The 25,561-nt window shown below is 46.2% G+C and overlaps 11 protein-coding genes across 11 annotated transcripts, besides 1 other annotated feature; 2 read left to right on the top strand and 9 right to left on the bottom strand.

Moving 5' to 3' along the window:
* Positions 1–78: 78 nt before the first annotated feature.
* On the top strand, positions 79–1,512 carry TSTA_093390 (uncharacterized protein; the record flags this gene model as incomplete). Its single annotated transcript, XM_002479011.1, has 2 exons — positions 79–119; positions 147–1,512. 2 exons carry the CDS (start codon positions 79–81, stop codon positions 1,510–1,512), a joined length of 1,407 nt encoding a protein of 468 aa, XP_002479056.1.
* A 396-nt stretch (positions 1,513–1,908) lies between these two features.
* TSTA_093380 (WD repeat protein) lies at positions 1,909–3,522 on the bottom strand (the record flags this gene model as incomplete). The annotated part of the gene is made up of 2 exons (XM_002479010.1): positions 1,909–2,894; positions 2,949–3,522. 2 exons carry the CDS (start codon positions 3,520–3,522, stop codon positions 1,909–1,911), a joined length of 1,560 nt encoding a protein of 519 aa, XP_002479055.1.
* A 272-nt stretch (positions 3,523–3,794) lies between these two features.
* Positions 3,795–5,298, top strand: TSTA_093370 (sphingomyelinase family protein, putative; the record flags this gene model as incomplete). Its single annotated transcript, XM_002479009.1, has 2 exons — positions 3,795–4,848; positions 4,895–5,298. 2 exons carry the CDS (start codon positions 3,795–3,797, stop codon positions 5,296–5,298), a joined length of 1,458 nt encoding a protein of 485 aa, XP_002479054.1.
* Positions 5,299–5,518: 220 nt separating this feature from the next.
* Positions 5,519–6,570, bottom strand: TSTA_093360 (thiazole biosynthesis enzyme; the record flags this gene model as incomplete). The annotated part of the gene is made up of 2 exons (XM_002479008.1): positions 5,519–6,174; positions 6,225–6,570. 2 exons carry the CDS (start codon positions 6,568–6,570, stop codon positions 5,519–5,521), a joined length of 1,002 nt encoding a protein of 333 aa, XP_002479053.1.
* An 825-nt stretch (positions 6,571–7,395) lies between these two features.
* TSTA_093350 (retrograde regulation protein 2) lies at positions 7,396–9,177 on the bottom strand (the record flags this gene model as incomplete). The annotated part of the gene is made up of 2 exons (XM_002479007.1): positions 7,396–9,067; positions 9,119–9,177. 2 exons carry the CDS (start codon positions 9,175–9,177, stop codon positions 7,396–7,398), a joined length of 1,731 nt encoding a protein of 576 aa, XP_002479052.1.
* A 1,390-nt stretch (positions 9,178–10,567) lies between these two features.
* Positions 10,568–11,091, bottom strand: TSTA_093340 (uncharacterized protein; the record flags this gene model as incomplete). The annotated part of the gene is made up of 2 exons (XM_002479006.1): positions 10,568–10,934; positions 10,994–11,091. 2 exons carry the CDS (start codon positions 11,089–11,091, stop codon positions 10,568–10,570), a joined length of 465 nt encoding a protein of 154 aa, XP_002479051.1.
* Positions 11,092–11,178: 87 nt separating this feature from the next.
* TSTA_093330 (uncharacterized protein) lies at positions 11,179–11,956 on the bottom strand (the record flags this gene model as incomplete). The annotated part of the gene is made up of 3 exons (XM_002479005.1): positions 11,179–11,571; positions 11,644–11,760; positions 11,825–11,956. The coding sequence occupies 3 exons, from the start codon at positions 11,954–11,956 to the stop codon at positions 11,179–11,181; spliced, it is 642 nt and encodes a 213-aa protein (XP_002479050.1).
* Positions 11,957–12,461: 505 nt separating this feature from the next.
* Positions 12,462–12,486: a microsatellite.
* A 1,651-nt stretch (positions 12,487–14,137) lies between these two features.
* On the bottom strand, positions 14,138–15,578 carry TSTA_093320 (O-methyltransferase; the record flags this gene model as incomplete). The annotated part of the gene is made up of 5 exons (XM_002479004.1): positions 14,138–14,472; positions 14,525–14,970; positions 15,024–15,147; positions 15,205–15,328; positions 15,405–15,578. The coding sequence occupies 5 exons, from the start codon at positions 15,576–15,578 to the stop codon at positions 14,138–14,140; spliced, it is 1,203 nt and encodes a 400-aa protein (XP_002479049.1).
* A 2,434-nt stretch (positions 15,579–18,012) lies between these two features.
* On the bottom strand, positions 18,013–19,562 carry TSTA_093310 (uncharacterized protein; the record flags this gene model as incomplete). The annotated part of the gene is made up of 9 exons (XM_002479003.1): positions 18,013–18,052; positions 18,118–18,320; positions 18,378–18,726; positions 18,810–18,866; positions 18,921–19,042; positions 19,101–19,136; positions 19,190–19,234; positions 19,288–19,345; positions 19,423–19,562. 9 exons carry the CDS (start codon positions 19,560–19,562, stop codon positions 18,013–18,015), a joined length of 1,050 nt encoding a protein of 349 aa, XP_002479048.1.
* Positions 19,563–21,217: 1,655 nt separating this feature from the next.
* Positions 21,218–23,318, bottom strand: TSTA_093300 (uncharacterized protein; the record flags this gene model as incomplete). The annotated part of the gene is made up of 3 exons (XM_002479002.1): positions 21,218–22,900; positions 22,959–23,222; positions 23,283–23,318. The coding sequence occupies 3 exons, from the start codon at positions 23,316–23,318 to the stop codon at positions 21,218–21,220; spliced, it is 1,983 nt and encodes a 660-aa protein (XP_002479047.1).
* A 323-nt stretch (positions 23,319–23,641) lies between these two features.
* TSTA_093290 (uncharacterized protein) lies at positions 23,642–24,394 on the bottom strand (the record flags this gene model as incomplete). Its single annotated transcript, XM_002479001.1, has 2 exons — positions 23,642–24,018; positions 24,070–24,394. 2 exons carry the CDS (start codon positions 24,392–24,394, stop codon positions 23,642–23,644), a joined length of 702 nt encoding a protein of 233 aa, XP_002479046.1.
* Between the last annotated feature and the right edge of the window lie 1,167 nt (positions 24,395–25,561).

Below are 25,561 nucleotides of genomic sequence, written 5' to 3'. Positions count from 1 at the left end.
TGAAAAAATACATCCTATCTCCCTCTGAAACTTGTGAAATATCCTTTGAGGCATATAAGCCATCCTTCACCGAGCACAATGAACCTTGAGGAGTTCTTAGTGTATATACACAATGGCGCGTATTCCCTAGCACAACAGTTGCTTAGGCATGAACTGGGAATTGAGGATCTCAAACAGTTGAGATTGGTGTCTCACACAGTGAACGAGGTCGTCTTGGAGTATCCAATCCTCACAAATCTGTGCATTTCCACACATGTGCCAGACCTGGAGTATCTGGAAGTGGTATCCGACAATGAAAAATTGTTGAAACATGTGTCGAAGCTCTTTTGGGAGGAGTCTCTTTTCTGCCCCTGTCTTCTTGTCGGAGGAGAGAGGAATGAAGTCGAAAAATGTCACCATAGACAGACCCTTATCTTTTATCTGGGACGAATGAGGGCAATGCATAGAGTCTATAAATGGAGGTTTCATGCTTCAGCTCAGCGGGAAAATCTTGAAACTAATCGGGATGTCGCTTTGCTTATGAAAATATTGCCATATCTCCAGAATGTTGACTGTGTATTCTTTACCTCGTCTTACCAAGGAGGTGGAGTGATTGTGCGGACGCCTGCCATAGCTACATACGAGCAGATGTTCACTGACGAATATGAACATGTACCACTCGGAACATACTGGAAGAAGGGTATCGACGGAATCGGATACCATCCCAGGCCGCTAATGAGCCAGCAAGATAACGAGAGTGAGGGTCTTCTCGCAGATCAAATTTTTAAAAGCCGATTCTGGGGAGAGCCGCCTGTACGTGGACTACGGGTTTTCTGCGACCTGTTATCACCCGAAGAGAAAGAAACTGGACATGACTATCAGCCATTGGACATGCATGTCTTTTTTCCAAAGCTGAAGTGGCTATTTTTGAACAATATTCCAACAGATTTCTTCTCTTTCTGGGGCGGGGGACCACTATATCGACTTCTCCGAGACTCCATGCGTGGTCTACAACATATAAATCTATTCTTGATGGAGCCAGCAGATCAACTTCGCAAGCGCATAGATTACAGCGCGGGTATCCAGGCAATGATACAAGGCTCGGTGTCATCGCTACGGACCCTGGAACTGATCATCGTGAACGAAGACAGGTTTTTCAAAGAACATGAGACTTTCATGTCCATGCTGACCGAGTCGCTACCACAACTTGTTGCGCTGGAAGAACTGAAGATCTCCAATACTGTACTGACGACAACTGAGAAGATGATGGCTTTTGGTGAAGCTATTCGAACTTGCCGTTCATTGAAATTGCTAATATTGATGTACTTCTGTTTACCCGAATACTGGAAAGATGTTTTGGATCAATGGAAGGCATCCAAGTGCATGCATCACCTGGAACATATCGTACTTACGGAATGCTTGGACGCCGAAACGGACTCTGGCTTTTATCATGTCAGCATAAACGACTCAGCTATTGTGAACTGGCTACATGGGAAAACCGACATGTACCCTCTAATTGCCGTTCAGCCGTGACCGGGAGACGATTTGACTTTGCTGCTTATGACGGAAATGGCGTCTAGTTATCGTTTGTTGGAGCTTTCTCGTTAATCAGAAAACTTCAATCTTGTATCAAAGTTGGAAATACTACATGATAGTGAACCCTATCTATTGACACTTACCAATATTTCTTGATGGTCCTTGGGCTCGAGTCAGATGTGTCTTGACCAATACTGTAGGAACTTGCCCAGTCTATTATTACCCTCGTCTAACAACTCATTAACAAAAAGTTAGAAGCCAAGACTGCCCAGCTGGCCGAGTCAAGATTATAAATACTGAAATATTTCGGTAAGAACTCGTGTATTCGCTGTAAGGCAATTATTATACATAGATTGTGGGCATCTCCTAGACAGTTGAATATGTGGAATCTCTTTAACCGGTATCTTGAGCCTCATCATGAGCCTCCATGGCAACGTTTTCAGATGCCAGTGCCATAGGCTCATCGGTCGTTAAATCCATTTTTTCATCGCCATTGTACAGTATCGTCTGCGATGATTCCCATTTATCATTCTCACCAGCTTCACTGGTAACCTCTTCCCACACGCGAATCGTTCTATCCAATCCACAGCTAGCTAGGAGTCTTCTCCCATTGAGTTCGGCGGTATCAACTCCCAGAACGACATCAGTATGACCTTCGATTCGCTGTAAGATATTTTTATCAACAACATCCCAACATACCAATGCACCGTCTTCGCTACCACTGACCGCAAATGCATGTGACGGTCCATGAGGGGCTTGGTACGTGCCAAAGCTCCCGCACAGACTGTATTTGCGATTGATGTGCCCTTGATATGTTTTTATGCATCGTCCTTGAACATAATCCCATAATCGGATACAGTCGTCCAAGGTCCAGGCAAGGACGTATTTGCTGTTGGGCGAGAAGCGAACTGCCATGACGGGAGGATTGTCTTCGTGGACGAGCGTGCGCAGGCATTGTCCCGTCATCGTGTCCCAAATTCGAATTAGTCCATCTGACGAACAGGAGACGACAAGCGTACCGTCGTGGCATACATCGATACCGGCCACAGGGTCCGAATGAGCAGGCAAGGACCGCATAACCTTAGCCGTCCGGACATCCCATAAGAAAACAGCCTCGTCGTAGGATCCACTAGCAAGTATATTCCCCTTAGGAGAAAACGCAATTGAGTAAACGTAATTATGGTGGCCACTGAACGCCCTCGGGTGGGCTTTCCCAGTCAACGCATTCCACAATCGAATCGTCTTGTCGTCTGAACCCGTAGCGATAGTCTCGTTATCTGGACTCCATGCGACTGTCGATATTCCTGCTAAATGTCCTTCGAATGAGTGTATGAGTTTTCCTGTTAGTGTGTCCCAGACTTTCAATGTGCCATCAGCTCCTGTGACTCGTTAGTAAGAGCATTCAGACGAATAAGACATGCTGCAAAACATACCTCCGCTAGCGATCATAGTTCGATCAGGAGAGAATCGCACAGCAGAGACACCGCGAATATGACCCTTTAATAAATGCTTTTGTACATAATTGACACGATCTGGCTTCGGGGGTGGAGGAGGTGGTGCAGGCTCAGACGTCGGTTGCTCGAATTGTTCAGGAGAGTGCGCATCCTGAGACTCTATATTATTCGTGTCGCCATTTGCCGGAGTATAATCGCCGGGTTCTTCTTCTCTCGTTTGTTGATCTGACTCTGCCGACTCATCCTTGATAGGCGATTGTTCCCGCGTATTGCGATTCCATGGTCCATCTGCATCCATAGAGAGTTCGTCTGGACTATCTGCGCCATTTGGACTATGTGACTGGTTTTTGTATTTTCGTTGACTGGGTACTGCTTTTTTAGCTGACCAACTTGCTCTGCGTCGCTCCAGTTCGTAATCGGAGGTAGCGGCGAGCTCGTCGGAGGATGACGATTCGTTATGGGTAGATTCTCGATCGGATTGATCGTCGGTAGCGCTGTTAAGTCTTCGCCGTTTTGGTGGCGGGTTCCCGGTATCTGTTCTCTGACGAACCATCGCGTTCTTTTATATCCCAGAAAGAGTTAAACAGAAGATATTTTGAACGATTTTTACTCTCTGTCAAGGGTCATCCATCTTTTGATGCGGCACAAATTCCTGCCAGACGCGGTGATAAGATGCGCGTTTGGCCAATCAGAGACAAGGCGGTGAAGAGATAGGACCCCTGCGATGAATTCATGTTTACTCGTTCTTCTGTTCTTCTCCTGAATTACTTCTCATCAGTTGATTGTTGATCGAGTCTAAAAAGTGCCACAGCCTTCATAAACGAAATGACAACTGCAGAAGAAGGCAGTTCCCCCACGCGCATTCGCGTCCTCACGCTGAATTGCTGGGGTCTCAAGTACCTCTCGAAATTCCGTCATGAACGCATGTCAGAAATCGGACGACAAATCGCCATAGCCGAAGACCCTCCCCAAATTGTCGGGTTGCAAGAATGCTGGACTCAACAAGACTACAAGAGCATTCGAAGACAAACGAAACATCTCCTTCCGTACGGCAAATTCTACTATAGTGGAGTATTCGGAGGCGGATTGGCAATTCTCTCGAAATGGCCTATTGAGGAGAGTAGCATGTTCGCTTACCCGCTCAATGGGCGTCCGACAGCTTTCTTCCGTGGTGATTGGTATGTCGGTAAGGGTGTTGCTTGTGCACGGATACGCATGGGGCCGAGAGCGGATGATATTGCAGAAGTGTTTTGTACACATCTCCATGCGCCATACGAAAAGGAGCCACACGATTCATATCTCTGTCACCGAACCGCACAGGCATGGGAAATCGCAAAATTGATGCGACGAGCGGCTGAGAGAGGTCACTTAGTGATTGGATTGGGAGATTTCAACATGGTGCCCATGTCCTTTGCTCACCGATTGATTACTGCACATGCTCCGGTCAAAGATGTATGGAGACATCTACATCCGGACTCATCTGTCGGAAGCGCAGATTCAGCTGCTGAGAAGAAACGAGGCAAACCCATTCCATCGGCGGATTTTAATATTGCAGAGAATGGCGCGGCAAGCGACGGTCCTTTTAATACATGGCGCTGGCCGAAGGAGCAGCAAAAACGACTCTTCAAGGGCGAGGATACCTTTATAGATGGTAGTCAGCCGGACCCGAAAGGTCGACGATTGGATTATATCTTCGTTGGAGACGGTGGTTATCCACCATCTTTTCCCGCGCCGCGATGGAATATTGAAGCGGCTTGGGTTACTATGATGCAACGCCATCCTACGCTCAAGGTGTCGTTAAGTGACCATTTCGGCATCGAAACGGTCATTACACGAGATGTAAATCATCCGGTTGCGACTGCTGAACAATCGGAAAAACGTCAACCAGAAGCCGAGATGCCGACGATAACGGCTTCGCCGTCCAGCTTCATCTCAGCTTCACCCAACATCCGCGCCTAGTTCTGCACTCACAGTAGAAACTTACGACGAGATTCTGGCCATGGTCGATAAATATGAGCTCCGCGAACGGTCTCAATGCCGATGGCGTTTGGCGCATTTCCTACTCTCCGTTCTCGTGTCCATTGGTTGCTTTATAGGCGTGTGGTGGACGGCGGATGTGATATATGTTGCTTTCATCTTGACCTTTGTTAGTACCCTGAGCTTTGGAGCTGGTATCCTGGATGGATTGATTGGTGGACTGTTCATGTCAGCTGAATTGAGGGCATTGAAGGAGTTCAAATGGGAGGTTCGGACTGCGAGACGGCTTGCCAGTGTTGCTGCTGGGAATAGTAAAGCTGCTGAGGGGGCCGATGATGATGACGACTTATAGTCGGACTTGGGCAATAATCACGATACGAATATTACTACAGATCCGACCTTTTTATAATTACTTAATAGCTAATTGAGCACCATGATATGATACCTGTTTGCAGCATGATTGATTCATTCTCTTGACTGTTTCACTATAACATGCTTTGCACTAAAAGAGTGTGACCCATTATACGGGTAGTTTGCATTTTAAGTTATCAAGCAACACGACGATATGTCAGTTACTCAGCACATTCGCGCTTGCGGTCCTCAATCACCTTCAAAGCCTCCTCAGCGGCTTTGACACCACTAAGCACCATAGCGCCAAAGGTAGGACCCATACGGTTGAATCCATCAATCTCAGACAGCTCCATACCACCAATGATAAGACCCTTGGTGACTTCACGAGTGTTCTTGACAATCGCATCTTCAGCAGCATTCATGTCCAAACCACGCATACCGCCGAGCTTCTCAATAGCGGTCATGGAGACAAGACGCTTGGCACAGAAGGCACCGAATGGGCCGTCGTGACCAGTTGTGCTGATGACAAGAGGGGCATTGATGGTATTCGGGTCCATGCAGGACTGGTCGTCATGGTGCATGGTGACCAAGGTCCAGTTAGTGACGACACCGGCAATGCGGACATCTTCGATGCCGTTTTGGCCGGGACGGGTGATCAGGTCCTCGACACTGGTGGCGTTGAAGAGTTTGATGTTGGGGAAAGAGAGGACTTTGGATAGCAAGGTGGAAGTGAAGAGGGCGGCGTGTTTCACCACGACGTAGTTGGGGTTGGTCGCATCTTCCTCGAAGGGGACGCCGAGGTCGTTGAGAAAGACGTCTGCGGGCTTACGCATGACCATGGCAGAGAAAAGCTGACCGCCGAGCCAGGCACCACCACCTTTGAAAGTCAGTCATTACTCGCTTTATTATAGAGGTATATCGTCATACCAGGAGAAACATTGGCCTCAACGATAGCAATCTTCAAGTCCGGGCGAGCCTTTCCGAGAACATAAGCAGTGCTAAGACCACAAGAGCCAGCACCGACGATGACAATGTCGCTCTCGGCATACTTGTCGAGGTCATTGAAGTAGCGACGAGTCATAGCACGAGACACCTGGCTCTCCCGGATAGGAGCAAACTTGAAGCTGTCCCACTTTCCAGCGAATTCATCCAAGAGCCTAGTCTGCTGACCTTGGGTGATGAATGAGAGCATCTCAGGAGTCAACTTGTCCTTCAGACCAGTGGTAGTGGTCGAGACAGGAGAAGACTCAAAGATAGCTGCTGGAGGAGACATCTTGTATTGTGAGGTAAGTTTTCTAGAGACAGTCAGCATTCCCCAGGCCAATTATATTAAAAGGGGGAGGACAGAAAGCATGATCCTTTCGCTGGTATTATCCAGATCAAGTTGTGACCGTCTGATTTCAGCCAGATTCCTTGGAGCCATTGACATAAAAAGTCATGGACAAGGAATTCTAGCACCGGTTCATGCCACTACCTGTACCATAGATACCTTGATGAAAGACACGGGTTTGTCACTTCCCCAGTGTGCTTAGGAGCGAAAGAGATTCCAATGGCTTTCTGCCTCCCTTGAGGGTAGGCTAGAATGGTGGTGGATTACATCGTTTGTTTTGAACGAGACTAGGAAGATGCTATATGTTAGTACTGTTCTAGATATTGATTGGGATAAGAGAAAAATACAAATCTGATGGACTGATTTGAAAAGCTGATTCGAACTGACTGAAGTGTTGTGTGTTGTTGGGATAAATCAGGAAGAGAAATCGAGAGCAGCAATGGTGGGGGTTGCGGGGTCTTTTATACCCAAGCTTGGAAGCTTTCGTAAGATTTCTGGCACTCTACTGTTTAGATCAGTCAGTAGCATGATTATCCGAAGGACCCGGAGCTATCAACACCATCGAATAATATTATTGCCCTCTTCTTATCTTCTTCTCCATTCGTTCTCAGGTGAGCAGATACAGCTCGCTAAATTCCGGCTTTTCCCTTTGGTTCCACCCTACATGACGCCAGAATGAAGTTGAACGCACTGTGAAACGCAATTAGTGAGTATTAGTAGTGATTTTACATACTGTACAAATTGGTAAATTCCATAGTGGTGACTCTACTACGAGTGAAGTCTAACCTCAGTGCTTACTCCATAATTTCCTAGTCGATCGTCCCCCTTGATCCAGTTCTTCATTTTCCCGCAGTTTTCAATCAAGTTGGTGGTGTTAAGTAGAGCTTCCTTTGTGATTGTCTGTTCGGTTTGCTCGTGGAATTGAACCTGCAGACAGAGACAATCGGTGGTGCCTTGTTTTTTCTTGAATATTTGCTCCCACTTCGTGCTAAACTGTATACGTGGTCTCCTAGCAGGTACACGGCCAGCTGGGTATACGTCTCCAATCAGCGAGGCAACACGACCAAGATACTGGGACCACCATGCCTCTTCAGACGAGACGAATTGCCGGAGACGTCTCTGAAAAGACTCTTCGGCCGGTGCTAAATCTCCCGGCCATCGCTCAGAAAGCACCAGTGCAATGATCGCCCTGTCTCGGTGGGCAAGACTGTTTGCCGATGCTAGAATACCAGTTGTAGTACTATATAGTCCAGCGGCCGGTCGAGTCTCCCTCGGCACAGATGCATGGACAAAGACAAGATTACTAATGGCACGTAAGAGACTGGGAGAGAATGACTCTGGAACATGTCGTGAATGTATAGGGGATGGAGTTTCTGGTACTGAGGATTGCAAAAGTTCGTAAATGGCACCCGCTGAAGAGGTGGCATAAGGAATAGTAGCAATAAGAATGGGGTCTTGTTTCCGTATGTTGGGTTCGAGCATGTCGAAAAGAAACCCCTCCCGCACGCCCCCCTGACAGAACTGGACAGACCTAATGGTAGGTAGACACTCTGTAAGGACATGAACAAGCAAAGCCACAGCCGGAACTTGTGACGCCCGTCGTTTGGACACACGAAATATTTTCTTCTCTTCCGATGTTGATGCAGTTTGCATGATGCTTGATGTGTCCTGAAAATCGGCGGGCACTGCCTCGAATCCGTTGATAATAGGAATAGGATAAGGATCCAATCTAGACTGACTCATGAGTAGATAGCCCCATCCCCGAAAGCCTCCACCTGACAAGTAGAGGTCAAATCCCCCCTGCGCGGTGGCAGCATGCTCAAGGCTACCAGGTACCTGCAAGTCCTTGTAAGCATTTCGAAAATTTTCCTTCATTTCTGCAATCAATTCCCTTTCAGCACCAGCCCCCTTATTTCTGGTGTCCTGTAGTCTCCTCGTAAGTGCCGCGGCGCCATATGGAAAGCTGATTGACCCCTGCGGGCTGGTTGTAACATTTCCGTCTTTCGCAACCATCCACGTAAGTTGTGTGCTACCACCACCAAGATCCATCACTAACCCTTGCACGGAGGCAAAGCTGCTTGCAACACCCAAGGCACCGATACGGCCCTCATCTGATTTTGAGAGCATTCGTACATCCCATCCAGTGCGTTCCTTTATTGTATCAATGAATTCCTTCGAATTGGGTGCAGTCCTCGTAGCTTCCGTAGCCAAAACGTATATATTTTCCGCCGACACTTCGAAGTCCTCACAAGTTGTCTTGAAGCGTAGTAGTCTTGAAATAACGTCATCAATCACTGACGCCGAAATTGGGCCGCGTCGACCATCAGCCGTTGTGAATTGAGCATCGTACAGTGATATACCTGCCCGATCTTGGAAAACAGTGGGCATGATTCGCGTTGTCGGTGCTTCGAGGTTAGAAATGGAGAAACGTATGCCATTGCTAGTGTTGTTAGCTTCACATCATATCTCTTACAAGAGAACTTTCTCTTACCTCCCCATATCTACAACAGCATAGAGACATTCCGGTTTGAGTTCTCGTAACGAAGTCATCTTGCTTAGTGGGTGGCGGCGCGAACTTAACGGAGAGTGACAAGTAGAAGACCTCTTCTTATTGAGAAAGGGCTATGGAATCCCTGAAGGAGAATTATATCAAATCAATACAACAGACGATGACAGGGCTAGAGTGCATATATCTTGGTATATAGCAATGTCCCTGAATAAGAATGGGAGTGAAAAAGGAAGGAAAAAGAAAGCGCGGGGGAGAAGTTCTTATCTTATCGGCTGATGACGTCCCACCACTTTCTCCTTGTTATTGAGAATCAACATTCAATTAACCACTGTTGCTAGATCAACCATAAAATCCAAATCAAGATCAGGGCGTCACAACGGACACTCAGTTACACCTTGGAGCTTTTGAAGATCCAGACATTTGGAGTTCTTGGTATGGGCTCGCTGCCCTTTTCTCCTTATTCCCATTCCAACCACGTACCGATTAGAACTATCTGACCATTTCAGCATGAACATAGTTCTGGACATATGTTCGACTATTCCTTCTCATATTAATCTCCGGCGCTCTCCTGTCGCTTCTTCTCATTCTCAAGCACCTCGGTAAAGCCAGGGCCGAGAAGACAATCTCAGGGTCATTCTTTATTTTTCGATATTCAAGAACTCTTTTCAGCTGGCCTGTTGGGTCTGACCACGCTGGATCTTCCACGAACCGGCATAGGGTAGCAGCAAAAATGAAGAGCAGAACAGCCATTTCAACCAAGGCCGACATCGCCTCCAGGCCAGGCTAGTCAGAAGGAAACGATCAGCCATCTTTCATATATTTCTCCTGGATATAGGCAAATCTGTAGGCTCGATGACCATTTATTCCTTGTTTGCGATAGAAAGCGAAGGAGAGTGTCTCCATCCTGCGCATACTCATCTAAGGCATCAATCACTATGATGAGTTTTGGGGCTTAGGGGAGGTACTGCCGCGTCTGTGACAGAGGTAGATAGATAAACTTCTCAAATTGCACTCCCATCGATTTGTCAGATATATTAGGATCAATATCAATTGCCATTTCGACGTGAGCGATCAACGATGGAATATTGACCAAGAATTGGGCACAGATTGTAGTAAATAGCATACCCACACTACTCCGATCAGCCTCCCCTCGTTTGAAGAAGAAACCTGGCTCCTAATTTTCCTTCCTTGTCAAAGGACTACGCTACTGTCCGAGAAATTGTTGATTTTACTGTACCAGCCATCCCCTTCAGCCAGAAAATCGAATTTTCTTGTTTTCCTGCCCATGCTCTGATTTGACGGCGCAAGCCGATTCTGGTCTCCGGGTGGCATCTTTGATCAAGGGGCCCATCAAAAGAGTCGAATATGCAGCCCTTTGCAAATGGTAGCTTTACAATTACTTTCTCGCGACGTCGGTCACCATCTAGGATCTTAATCGCGGCATTTGTCTCTTGAGCCGTGTTCCAAGGACTTCTGGACCAGATTCTGAAGCTCTTTGCGGATGCCAAAGCGACAGTTAAACGATTTAAGAAACGTAACGGGAACTCCGCCGCGCCAGCGCTGGACCCGTCTGTTCCTGATACATACTTTGACGAATCTCAAATGCTTCATCCGGATCGATGAGATGTGATGATCATAGTCCGCCTCGTTCCCCTCGGCCTCCATTTGCAAGTATCCGGGGGCATATATCTCAATATCTTCCCTCCACACATCTCTTGCGCCGTCGAAACCGGGGAGGAATTCCCCGCGCAACTTGGCCCCTTCCAGAATATCAATCACGGGCAGGGTCATATCTAATCTGCAGAAAGAATAATTAATGTGTTTCTCTTCTCTTAGGCCAGAAGCGTTATAACTTACTCGGCATTCATCTCGGGTCGGACTCCCCCGGTTCTACTCTCTTTTACCTCCTTCAAAGGCTTTATGAGTACGCACAAGTGAAGATAGACTGGATACATATTGTATGGTCTCCGACGAAACGTCTCCTGGATCTGGCCATTTGGCTTAAACTCCACGATTGTGATGCAGCCCGTATTCAAATCGTCCTAGTCGACAAGGAACCACGGGATGAGAAACTTCGTGAAGAGCACAGTGCCCCTTTTAGTCATAGTCATAGCGGCGAAATTGGCCATTTCGAGAATTAGCCATGGCAAGAAGTCGGTGATTTGAAATGTGGATGGATCTGGGAATGTAGCGGGGTTGGGATCAACTCCGACATTGCTAGATCCTGCAGTCTCGAGACAATGCTCCATTTCACCATCCAAGCGATAGGACAGAATACAAAGCTTGATCCATTTGGAGCGATTGGAGCGGTATGACCGGCTCAGGGGGGCGAGACACATGAAACGGTCGTGCGGGGGGAAGGATTTATCAACGTTGCGCAGAGCTGGTTCCGGGTATGCGAGAGCGTCTCCAGGAGGGGCTCTTTGATGGTAGGACTAAATAGGGCGATTATCAATACAAAGGGTTGCAAGCAGCGTGTGACCTTCTTTTGTTTTAGTCTTGCTTACATCCCGAAATTGTTGGTCTGCCTTCGCCCATGTCTCAACCAGCGTCCGTCGTTGGCGGACTTCATAATCACCATCATGATCGGGAATATTGGGCGCTTCGCGGGAGACCCATCTTTCCTGCGTGATGAATGAGACTGGATGTCAGACTCGAACTTGAAAAGAAACAAGAGCCAAGTCCTACTGTAACAAATAACAACCACCCTTTAGCCTCTTCCTTGACCTCGTCAGGTTTGATATCCCCGTTGGGATCTAGCCGTACCTCGGGCAAAATGCCGCCTGGCCAGTGGAAGGGGCGAGAAGGTGAATTGGCCATGGCAGCGTGTAGAAATTGGCGAAGCGAACTCGAAAGGAAGCGAGCAAACGTTCGATTAGCGAAGGAGGAGAGGAGTGACGGCAGTCTATAAAGACTGTACAGCCAAAAATCGTATTCAGCTGGTAATATAATTGCGCACATCCCTGTTTCTATTTCCATAACTTCGAACCACAATAGATTCTTATCCTACGTGTAATCATTAGAATAGAGCGATAAATGATATGTAAAATCAATTGATATTTATCAAAATTATATACAGATTTAGTATGTTTTTATACAATATCCCCAAGTGAATGCGCAGCTAGATCCCAAGTAGGGCGCCTTGTAATTACACAAGTGCGAATTTACTGTAAATTCGGCACCTCGTATGTAAAACTTTTTTGCATTTTGTAATTACAAATCGCTAACAAATTTGTATGAGTCCCGCAAGTTTCCTATATAGCTGGGCAATCCCCCCAGAGTTAGGTACATCCTGTTCCACTACATAAGCAAGTATTCTAAATATTTCTTCTTTTTCTTCTTCTTCTCCTCTGCTCATTTTTTGATTCAACAGAATGACTATATCAGATCTGGAGAGACAGCCTGCTTAGTTCCATGAGCAAGGTCATATATTGTGATTAGATATAATATTTTGGAGAGATGAATCATAAAATCATAAATGCGACACAGCGGTCAGTTGCAGGACACAGTCTTAGGGCTTGGAGCTCCAATCCAGATACGGATCGATGAATGCTGAAGGAAACACTGATGTTGGCACGAGGGTTAGGGTTAGTCGGCTGTTACTTTTTCTATGCTGGAACTTTTCCTGCTCATCAGACCACTGTAAGAACAGAAGCCCATCCATTATCCTTTTTGCCATTCGATCCCAACCTCTCATCACAACTACACAATAATTTTGTGGACAGAAAGGAATCTCCACACAAAATGCATTTTATCTTTCCTTTATCTTCCGATCGGCAGTTCTCTATGATGTATCCCATCCTCATCACGAAAGAGGACAGGAGGGGTAGTAGTGAGCAATCGCGAGTTATACCACTGATGATAAAGTTCAGTGTAATCTGAGGGCAAATCTCGAGGATCTTGTCCAAAAAATCATGAAAGATAGCCCAGGCTAATTTGTAGTCAGTCCGGTCGCTCACAGAGATGATGGATTCAATCACGAATCGATCCAACTTTTCTGTCTTTGTGGGTCTTCTATTTTCGAAGTGGTAGACCAGTTGTCGCAGGAATATAACGATCAGGAGTATAGGGGTATCGAAGGTGAGATGATTGAAAGCATCCAAACAGGATATCTTCATAACCCACGAATTATCCTCTTCGTGATGCACCCACTCTCGGATTCACTTTTTGATCACACTTGTTGCAAAAATGTTCTTCAATTGATTCCTCATGGCTTCATGTGCATCAATTAGGCAGGTCTCTATGTCTAAGAGACGTATTGTGAAGTCTTCCCCTTCTAAAAAGGATTTAGCAGATCTTTTTTTTGATGAACTCCCGAGACATAGTTATGTCTTTCTTACTTGGCTGTCGCAGGGATCCTATCCAGTGTACTCGTATACTCGTAATGGTAAAGGGGTGTTGAGAAATAGTCGTTGAATGACCTCGAGATATGATATTCAGATTCCGAGTATGAATGGTAAAAATTGGGTATTCGGGAGAAAAAAGTAGAATTGACAGAAGAGGAGTACCTGGCACTCTATAGAAAGAAGAGCGTGCTCAATTCGACACTATTACTCATAGCAAGTAGAGTCATATAACTCGCTACGACTCACATTTTTATTGTCATAGATGAGTCAAATGAGTCAAATATTCTTTATGTCATTTATCTGATATTTTTTGTGCATGAAAGTACATTTTTGTGTCCTCAACAAGCTTGTGTTGAACTCGTCGTCGGAGGTTAGGGCTAATCTGAACTTTCACATTATTTCCTTTTTTGGTAATTTCTGAGTGACATATGATGACAACCATCAGGAACTAGTATGCCTTAGTAGTCACCAGTAACTTTTTATGCAAAGCTTTGTATATCAGATAATGGAGATAGATGACTACATTTCACCATACGTTATTGCTCGATAAATACATCCGTGTATAACCCAAGCCCATAACCTACCAAACAGCATAACAGTCATTAACCTTGAAATCTATCATCACCATAGAATCATTAAAAGGAAACCCGAGAAATCATGAATCGGCCAGCCTAGCCTCCAACACAGCCTGACTCGACGCCTCACTCTGCCAAACCTTAACTAGTTTCAACCCCGAAGCTGCGAAAAGCTTCTCAAAATCCGACTTTGTGCGCTCCCTCCCACCAAATGCAAACATATTATGGTCCATCCAGTAAGGGGCCATGTCCTCGACACCACCGGGACGGATACTGTTGTATTCTGGGACGACCATTTCACCAATGAGGACGCGTGAATCAGGGGCCATGGATGGGACAATTACTTTCAGGATCTGGATGGAGTGTTCGTCTGTCCAGTTGTGTATGCAGCGGCGAATATAGTATGCATGTGCGTCTATTTTGGTCAGAATATGGCTTTTTGGAGGTTGAGGCAAGAGCAAACTTACATCTGACGGGCTGCTGTGTGAAGAAATTATGAGGCATCTTCTCGATTCCTGGTAATTCAGGAAAAGAATTGAGAACCACAGGCCGATCCTGGAGAATCATTCTCCCTCGCAACTGAGGCCACTTCTCCTTAATCTGCAACAATGACTGACCCCTACCACCGCCAATATCTACAATCAAAGCCCTATTCCCCAAATCAGGGGAGTTAATAAGCTCCTCGCCAAATGGATACATGCCCAAAACGGGCAAAGTATGGTCTTGAGTCGACATTGCGATGTCGAACTGTTTAATTCGGCGTGGATCTTGAGAAATTATTTCAAAGAAGCTTGATCCTAGCTTTCCATTTCCCCATGTGAATGGGTTTTCGGTCATGCTGGTGGTATCACGGGCACCAACGGCGCGGAAGTATTCAGGGAGACGAGATGTGACTACGAGAATCTCATCGCAGCTGGTGATTTCGTCAGTGCGCTGTACAAAAATGTAAGATTGATAGATGCTTACCATAATTTAAGGAAGTCAACTTCGTGTCCCTCGATATAAGCCAATGAGTATGGCGTGTGAGCATATTCATCTGGACCAACCATGGCAAAGATACCGGTGACGGTCAATATTCGCATAAGACGAACTATCAATATTTCAGTGATGCACTTCATGTTTATGCTCCATCATGGGCCATACATACCGATCAGCGATGCATCAGCCTTGACTTTCTCAGCCAGTTCAGTAGCCGAGATACTTCCTGTCGTAGGTATATTTTGGGGCACCTCCAACTCCAGCAAAGCTCGCAGATTGACGAGCGAAAATACCTACATCATCAAACCAAAAGGTCAACATGACTTCCGTGACTAATAGAGGCATCTTTTAGAGAGACAGGAATCATACATTGGTCAAATGGTCAAAAATTGCATCCTTTGGATCTTTCAATTGCAGCGTCAATTTCTCCAACGACTGGACTAATCGAAGACGATCAGCTCGACTGATGTTGTTACTTGACGTTTCAAGCTCTTTTATCTTGGAGACAAGAGCCTCGGCTTGTGCGGATAGAGTGCCGGACATGGCAATGTGTATGTTTTATGTTCTAAGATTTCAACGTTGATTTGGTGCCAACCTAGGTACCAGGTACGGTAAAATGGGGTTGGGGAATAGTCGATGAATGTCGAGGCGAATACCATTCGAGTCAAGATTGTTGAGTCACACGATGTCTCCCAATAAGAGAAACTAATTCCAATGATAGTGTTATATCAGACGAGTCAACTGATATCAATGACAGGCATTCCCGAACGTCCGAAGGTTGTACCGTAAGGAGTCGAACTAGATAGATATGAAATTGGGAAGTGGCTAGTGTTACAGGAAGGCGACTTTTCTCTTATATAGGTACTATTACTTACTAGCAGTTAATATAGTACCCAAAAAGGGAAGATTAGAGGACAAGAAGTCCTCTAGGCTGTAAAGGACCCACGTGCAACTACATACATGGGCTCGGCTCGCAAGATATAGATTGAGCGTCTCAGAACTGACGGTTGTTTGCCTAGGTCGATATGTACTGCACTAATCCTACGAATACTACGAGTATAAAAGGTGGAATCTTTAAAGATCGGCGACAGCCTACACCGAACTATGTAGCGGTATGAACTCGGGTAATTGTATAGTTTGCAGGGACAGGGCTCATGTGGACAACAGTGACTCGTGGCTGCCAATTTCACGAGTGTATCAGGGAATAAAGAAATGGTTCGATTGCATCCTGACGAACGGAAATTAACCTGGAATTCCGAGTTGAGCATTTCATAACCAACAGGGTTTTGTCTGACAGGAACCTCATGATCTCGATAATACAATCCGCACGATCAGTATTGAATACTTCATTACAACTTCCAGGGTGAATGTTGGTAGTTAATTTAATTTACGTGTCTGTGCTGAAACCCCAGTCTTTTGCGGGCATTAAACAGTGGATTTCAGTATGCATGCCCCACCATCTTCTCCTCTTCTTCATGATGATAAGACATGCCCACATAGTTTTTGAATATCATATTGGGAATTCCCGAGAATCGCTCAAGCGCAGGATGTCTTGTGCTACCGCGCTGAGATCAGAATCGATTTCCGGGGCTCGGAGGGCACACGTGTCACTGTCATGAGACGCAAAACTGTCAAAGCAATTCACCCTGTTAAAATTTGGCTTGGTTTGCAATTATTTGAAGGCGACTGGTATGGATCATATTTTCAGGGCTGCGATAGTCTGTTTTTGGGTCTTCTTCATACGAAGAGTGGGTTCGAATGAAGTCTGCTGCAGATCGTCCAAAATACAATCTGTATTTGCAAGTAGGAAACCCAGATATTAAAAAGAAGAACTCATCGTAATCACCTTCGTATAATCCATACACACGAAATCCTTAATTCAAACCAGGAGTCGGATATTGAGAAAGAGAAGAACCGCCCGAGTCAAAAGAAAAGAAAAGGAAATGGCTGTAAAGCATGCTATTGGACATACACCATGGCCAATAACCCCTGCACCATCCAGCCAATAATACCCGATACCAATAAAATTGCTAGTCAAAGGCAAGCAATATCTGCCTGCATACTACAAACTCTGGAATGCAAATCTACTGCAGAAAAGTGCATGATCCGTGGAGGTCCGAGTGGGTTAGTGTTTGCATTCTACATCTATGCACATCGACTTACTGTACGTTGTCCTACGGGGTGGCCAACTCATCAAGCAGGCAACTACTAAAAAGAGTTAGCATTATGAGTTTGTTCTCCCCTCCAATATCTCATTCAACTTAGGTTCTGGTCCATACATTTCGAAACTTGCATGCCTGCCTATTGCACGTACCCAAGTACTGGTTCTGTATGCATGCAAGACTCCCCATCACACATCTACATGTCCGGCCGTAACTTTCTAGATGTACATGTACCTACAGCAGGTAGCGGGAACTTACCAAAACTATGGGTTCATGCATGCTGTACATGATACTCGCATATCGTTCTTCTCTCATCTTCTTTCTTTTTCTGTCGGATACGCTAAATCATTTTCATTTCTCCCCCCAAACATTCGGTATCCAGTTGTATTGAGCAGCTTCGGCTAGAATAGCCACGTCAAACGAATGATTGACGGCCGGATCATGCCGCCACCCGTCCCGTACCACTCAATTTAGAAAGCTTACCCTAGATATTTACGGGGTCTGGCCACTCACATAGCACGGACATGTGGAAATCCAGCTTAGCTTCGTAGATCGACTGCCACTTGAGTTGGCCGAGAATCATGAGATGAATCCTATAATGAGATACGTAAGTGGCTCAGAGGGGAAAAAAATATATAGAATTTGTCAAGGAGCAAGAATCAAACTATGAAGGAAGGGTATCGAGCACGCCAATGTACATATCAGTCAAAAGAGAGCAAAGACGCAAAGACCAAAAACACCACAAGGTCCACGGTACGGGGTCGATTTGGGAATACATCTATAGCCTAGGTGAAGTACACGATTTCAAATCAATGTTAGGCCACTTCTTCCGGTTTCTGGCCATATACGACATGTCTATTTCATAAGATTGGGTCAGTCAGGTGCCGGAAGGTTGAAACCGTCGTAGAAGTGCAACTTACACAGCAATGTACATTTGATTTCGTACATCGTTGAATTCAGAGCGCACCTTGGCCAGCAAGATTCGTACCTCGTTTGGACTCCAGCCCAGGAATCGTGTATATAATGCGAGACTGTAACCTTCGACTCCTTCGTTCATCGCCAACCCACGTAATCGGCCGATTTCTTTCATGCGTGGATCGCTATGCCACGGGCTCAGTGGTAGCTGCATCCTGTCAGCATATACCATATCACGAGAACCCGAATAAAAGGAGTAACCAACCCTAAAAATCACGTCATGCACATTAATGAACCCGGCATCAATCATATACTGTTTCTGATCTCTGGCAACATTAAGCCGCCTCCCACTTAAAATACTAGCTTCGTCCAACTTCTCCAAAAACATCTGGGTCCATTCGGGACATGAGCCGTCGTCGCGCTGAAACCATGCGTCATTCTCCTGCATCTCGAACCAACCGCCCGGTTTGACATGATCAAAGGCCTGTCTGTGAAATCGTGGCCAATCCCGGATGGCACCACATATCGTTCGGGTATGAATCAAGTCAAATTGTTGAGTGTAAAGCCATTCGTCTTCTGCATCGTCGATTTCGAAAGTACAATTTGGGGGAACCCTATTGTGGACAGACATTTCTTTAGCAGCACGTTTGCGCACTATTCGAAGATTCGTGCATGAGCAATATGAGTGGACCCCTACCATAAAGGCTGAATTGGACTGAGATCCGTGCCAATAACCCGCGCAGATGGATACGCTCTATAAACAATATATGAGTTACGGTTGATAAATAAGGAAAAGGTCGTCACATACTCAGCAAAATCAATAGCCCAATCTCCTCTCCCCGTACCAATATCCAACACATTCTGCGGATTGGTTGATATAGGCGATAAATGCAGTCTGCCATCAAAGACCAGCGCATAGCACAGATGCATCTAAATTAGAGTTTAGTAATGGGTCCATCCCGAGATAAGCGCAAAGCTTCAACCTTACCAGCATCAATTTATTCTGTTCCTGGTCATCATTTGGCTGGAGGCATTCGTCAATATTATCCCCTGATTCGAACTCTATATTGTCCGTACCATGATATATTTTCCTTCGTGATAGGCATGATATCGTCGACCATTCTGCAGATAAAAATTAGAAAGATCAAAAAACAAATGGCAACTGACTCGCATACTTCAAAGTGGTAATTCAAAACGCTAGATGATAAGGAATATGTCGAGTCACCGCCATATCTGTGTCATCGTGTAAATAAACCACTTGATTCTTTGTTTCCATAACTAAGAGGTTGCAACCGAGCCGGTGGACATACAAACTCTCCAACACCGACATGACATCGCTTTCATCGTGAGGATCAATGCCTTCCTCCGAGGTCCACTCAGTCGGAGCTGTGGTGTTGGTCTTTACAGTGAAAATCGAGCCGCTGTCCGAATCACTGTGCTCAGGGTTCATTATTCGATGTCTTGCGGGAATTCCTGTTATCCAATATATAATTCACATTCTCATTATCGTGAAAGTCCGAAGCCGAAGCAGATAGTGAGTTATATAATTCTATTTAGACAAATAATAAAGATAAAGACGAGACCAAAGAACAAAAAAAACAAGAAAGAAAAAAGAGAGGATGAAAGAGTGAAGCTCAAACTACCAAGGATGCTGATCATTCTTACATACCTCTGTATCGCCCGGTAATGCACTAGACTACTTTAGAATATAGTCCGTCTCTCTCGTACATATTCGATTATTTTGATTGGCTCACTGGTCCTGAAGAAACGTAACGGTCTAATACCGGGGTCTAAGCTCATTCAGGCTACTACAGAAGACGGAGACTAAATGAATTTGACCAATTGGAATGAATATATATTACATTCTTCCGAACCATTTGGCCGTGTATTCGAATCGGATACGCTCTGCATACAGCAAGTGATGATATCGTGTGACATTATGTGCTACTTCAACCTGTCACCCATCCATGTGCGATCATCCGTTCTCTTCGGCTGCTCATACACTAATTGACAAGGTTCAAAGGTTCGAGACTAGATAACCCAGGACTCAAATATAGTGTCTACTCCCGTTACCAGGAGAGAGTGACCTGCTCATTCAACAAAAAAAAAGGGCGAAAGTCAGGCCAGCACACTCGAACAAGCAGCTGACGCAAACATCTTGAACTCGTCGAGATAGTAACTGCCAGTCGGACAAGACCGAGATGCATGCAGAAAAGACAATACGAAGATCCGTCCAACCCTGTACGACTGTTTACAAATCTTTTCTTAGTTCTCACTCCTATCATCATTCCGCTTCCTGGTCATATTCACAACTTCTCATTCGCTAATTGCGATTAGTCCTGGCTAGGTAGCAGGTAGGTGATATTCGGAGGAAGAACGGATTAGAGACAAACAAAGTAAAGGTCTCATAGAGGTCGCATTTTAATAAACAGGGTCTCCGGAAAAGCTTCATTCATGACTGGACATTGGATGCCATGCTATGCATGTCATATTCTTCATACAACCCGACCGTTACAACTAGTTGGCAGCATGCACGGAGAAAAAGCAAAAAGACGACCGGCTTCCGAACACCGAAGAGATCAGTCCGTCGTTTGCAGGACTTATTACTATGTACGGTGTAGTGCGTCGACGGGGTGATGCAAGTCAACTCCATTGCTTGCATCAAAAGTGTGAAGCGACCAGATAACGGATCCCCTATGCGAGTTTGTTGTTCCTATGAATGCCTTAATTCTTTGGGCGATCTTCCGAGTAATTGGTAGTTTCCAACGTTGCTCTGCTGTCATCCAATTTAGGGTTTAGGGCACTCGAGGTCAAAGCCCACCCATTTCAATAAGAGAGTCCTTCAAGTTCAAAACTGAGACAACAGGGATGTTTAGAGTACAGCTGCAATCATTACCCTCACAATGTTACAACTAGATTCTGTCTTTGAACAGGATTATAGCCATCTAGCCTAGCTAGTATACTAAGCATAGTACACATCATCTAACCATCGAAATCAATCGACTCCCGACCCAGAAGAATAGAAAGAAAACCCTAAATCCTCGCGCCGATAATTACAATCCCTACAGACCCAGGTCAGAAGAAAAGAAAGAAATGTTACACAGCCTATGACATCTCGTCATCATCTGGATGATGTCCCATCTCATGATCCGATGCGTGGAAAGCGTCTCCAAAAGCCGAATTTTCGAGATCCGGAAGGTCTAACCCGTCGTGCTGATCATCATACGCGGCGAGCGCATCGCCCGCTGAATCCAGGTTTGTGAAGTTGGCGGCATCATCGAAATTACTCGTTTCCACACCTGAAGTTTCACCACCGGTGGGTGCATTGTTTGTGATAGGCTTGTCGGCGGTAACTGATGGGACGTTCCCGCTATTCTCGTTCTCTACCACTACCCAATCTCCAGTTTCGCCGGCAGCAGTACCTGATTGTGTCAATGCATTCGTTGCGCCTCCCATCTCAACGTCACCATCTCCTGTAGGTTGTGTAGCGGGGACTGCTGTAGAGACCGCCGCCTGTTGACTTCCTTGACCGGGTGGAGACGTAGACGATGCAACAAATTGATCTAGAATACTGGTTTCCATCAACATATCCGTATCCGCACCAGTAATATCTTCAGGTGCTGGCGAAGCTTCGATGCGTTCCAACAGACCACCCTTTTCCACACAAGTAATGCTCGGATCGGGAACGATCGTTTTACCGTAGGCCTTTTCCAAATCTTTGACCACCTCATCTACTCGATACTGTGGCACTCGAACTGAGATATCCTCGAGAGGGCTTTCAGTAGGAACCTCCTCCTCGGTGGAGGTATCGATACGGCCTTCTAATCTCCAGACTTCTCGTCCAGTCTCGGAAGGATTGGCCCCGGCCTCACGAAGACGTTGTTCAGCGTCCTTCAATACTGACACTCGGCCGATCTTCTGCATCCTTCGTTCATGGCGTCGTTTCAATTTCTCAATTTCAGCTGTCATATCAGAGACTTTCTTAGCGACGCGATCGGCGAACTCTTCTGCTTTCTCCGGCTCCATTTTACCCTCCTTTAAAGCGGTGTTGGGGCCATCTTTAGGGTGAGTGGAAGTCACAGGAGCCTCAAAAAAACCACTCGTCAACGATTCGAGTTCTCCTTTGCGGCCAAGTCCAAGATCAACAGGTGTAATTTGTTTGATAGTATAAGGTGAAGCAAAAACTTCCTCTATCCATTCATGATGCTGCTGGTAACGCATCTTGCTTATCTCTCGCGGAGTGATCACGTCAAGTATATCGCCCGTAGAAGCGTCTTCATCTTCCATCGAGAATTCCGCTGCCGCACCAGCAACTGAGCCTGCAGACGTACGGTGACCGCGAGGGGCTTTTACCGGTACCTGTCCGGCAGGCATACCAGGTTGTGGAGGAGGATAATAAGCACCCGGCGGTGGTTGGCGGCCAGCATTTGCATAATAGGCTTGTGGCTGCGCGAATCCCTGTGCGCCCATCTGTGCTGGGAAAGTGATTGTGGGCCAGCTGTTGCGATCGTGCAACATGAACTCCTTGCGAACTAGCTGGCCCTGGGTCTGCAAAAATCGTCGCTGGGCAAGCGTCGTCTGCACTTGGGGGGTGATCGGGATACGTTGAGCTGGAATCATATCGTTCTGAGAGGCACGCGCGTAATGGACGATCCATAGCGAAGGATCGGGACTTGGCGCATTCGAAGGGACCTTAGAAGGGACGAGACGATAACGACGGCGTGAGTGGCTGGCAACGGTTTCCTGGGGAGGATGATAGCCACTTCGCTGAACCCACATTTCTATCGTCTAAATCGAACCTACTCATTAGCATTAGACTCGGATGTAGAGTGTTGATATTACGTACGTAGCCACGGGTTTCGAAAGTGAAAGCTTGTTCTGCATCGGCCCAAACATATCCATCACTAGCAAAAGTAGTCCCCAAATTGGCAAGGGGCTGCCATGTAAGTAATGTAGTTCCATCTTGGGGTCCATCCAGAAAGGTCCATGCCATAGGGTACATATCGCGCACGACCTTGGGTGCAGCCAACAGATAGTCAAGGACAGTTTCGGTCGGCAAGGCTGTCATTGCTGGATATCTGTTTCTTGAGACCAAGTGCATATGTGGCACCTATAATTGAGTCAAATAATCAGCAATATATTGATATGTTGATGGAATCAAAAAGCTCACCAACTGGCCCGGGAGTCCACCCGCCGGATCCTGCATGTTGAGCAATAGATGTGACCAATTCCGGTATGAGAATAGCCAAGAAGAATCGCGATAATTTTCAAATTAATTCTTCGAAGAGATTCAGGTGACAGTGGTAAATGAAGTGAGTGGACAAGCTACATGTGATAATGTTCTTGACGCGACGCGGAGATGGAAGTCGCTCAAAAAGTCGATATGCGGGAGCCGGGAAGGGCACAGAGACCACATGTGCACTTCTGCCTCAGGCTGCAAACAGTTGTTGATGCCTGAGGCAGTAAAGTATCAATTTGACTTTCAGGTGACTCAATCTTATTTCTACGACCTCTATCAATTCCAAGAATTCACTCTGGCATGGCAGCCGTTTTTGCCATGCGCAACATATAGTAATACTTGTACACTCCCCAGCCCATATCGCCTCCCTGAGCACCTGCTGCCCACTGTGACAAGTCAATCTGCAGAGGTGTATCGACGTCCTTCCAGCCCACATGCTGATATAAGGGGTGCCCAACTGGGGAAGCAATCAGAAACGCCGGTATGCCAGCCTCATCCGCATGCTTATGACCCCATTCCAGCATCGCCGTCCCGATACCTCTTCGTTGGAAGTTAGGATCGGTCATGAGAAGCGCGAGGTAGAGATGTTTTGAGTTCTGAGCCCACGAAGCCAGGAATCGCTTGAATTGGGTGTCGATATAGCGTTCCAGGGGTATTTGATCGGAATCTAGAGTCATACGTCCACTACTATTGTTTGTCATCCTATTGAATAGAAGACCTCCAGCACCAGCGAATATATCCTCCGACTGCGCACTGGGCTGTCCGTAACCCCTCTTTTGCCAAACAGCCATGGCCGTGATCCGGCTTGTATCTGGATCCACAGCTTTCAAGAGGAGAAGGTGCGGGTCATCAAAGTTCTCGTCTAATACTTTGATTGCTTGCTCAGCATATTCGGATCTGCTCTCTTCTGTGGGAAAGTGGTAGAACATGAGAAGATTGGTTCTTTCGGCCGCAAGCCAAACACGCACCAATTCTGGAATATCATTTCGTTCCGCGAATTGAATGATGGGCACAGGAAAGCGAGAGGGTATTCGTGTTCGCATTGTAACGATTGCCGTTGAGGTTGTTGTGAGGATTCTGTTCCAGCATTGCTACAAGACCACTAATGTAGCTAGAAGTCTAGGTCCCTGCAAAGATAAGGTAATCCACTCTTTCCACCTATTAACGTTTACCTATGAACTTCTATTTGTTTTCTAGCTCATATCCAATTTGTCCGACAATCGCTCACTGTTTGTGCTAGGGATGAGAAACAAAGCGGTCTGTATACAAGTTATTTCTTCCGGATGTACTTCGTTCCAGTAATCGGATTTGAAGCATTCGGAAATAACCAACACAGGATAAAGGACTCTCCTGGTCCGATTGGTCAACGAGTAGATAAGCTAAATCCTACGAGTCTCAAATCCGTCCGCTTATATGAATCCGTCCAATGGATCGTGTACGAACAGGGATCAGACCATACAAATCCCACGAGAATTTCCCCAGACTTTGCGGGGTATGAAGGCTGACAGAATGTAACCTCCGGACGTCGGATTTAGCTTAAACAAGGAAAAGCATCAGATTTCTCGGGTGTTTAGAGTTCATAAGAAGATGCCAAGCTCCCCAGGATAGAGATTAGCATGAATTCAAAAATTCAAAATTGACGCTTGGAATCTGAATTGCTTTGAGCCGAGATGGAAGAGTGTTTTGCCCACCGCTCAACGCGGCAAACGATCGATGCAAGCCGGGAACAGGGTTCACATCTCCAATCCAATGAATCCAATCCATCTGCAGAATGAAGCATCTTATGGAGAAGACGTGTGACTCCTCCACATAATTCGGCCTACTCACCGGCTCAGTTTTCCTGCATTTCTTGCGCACCCCCACGAAATATGGCCCAATTACAAGCTCGGAGATAGCGTGCCATCTATTTCCTTGTGTGATCTTGACGTCAAACGAGTGGTCCGGCGTGTACAATAAGGACCGGACATGTTTAGTTCTGCTTTCGTTCCCACATGGATCAAGCCACGAGGTTGGAGACAAAGAAACAATCTTCCTGAAAGTCCCGAGTGTGGGTTGGGTGAGTTGATGCTTGTTCTGGGGTAAGCATTCTTGGGGTTTCTTAGGCGTATATAAGGGCTCATTATTACCCCGGGCTCCGCACCCCGGATTCTTCCCGATCAGCATTCTTTTTGCACCTGTCCACGGATTCTAGCAAAGATCAAAACAACACA

Source organism: Talaromyces stipitatus, genomic scaffold (assembly GCF_000003125.1).
Source record: "Talaromyces stipitatus ATCC 10500 scf_1105507295527 genomic scaffold, whole genome shotgun sequence".
Classification (NCBI taxonomy): Eukaryota; Fungi; Ascomycota; class Eurotiomycetes; order Eurotiales; family Trichocomaceae; genus Talaromyces; species Talaromyces stipitatus.
Note: the sequence above shows the minus strand (reverse complement) of the source record. Positions and strands in the feature narration are given on the sequence as shown.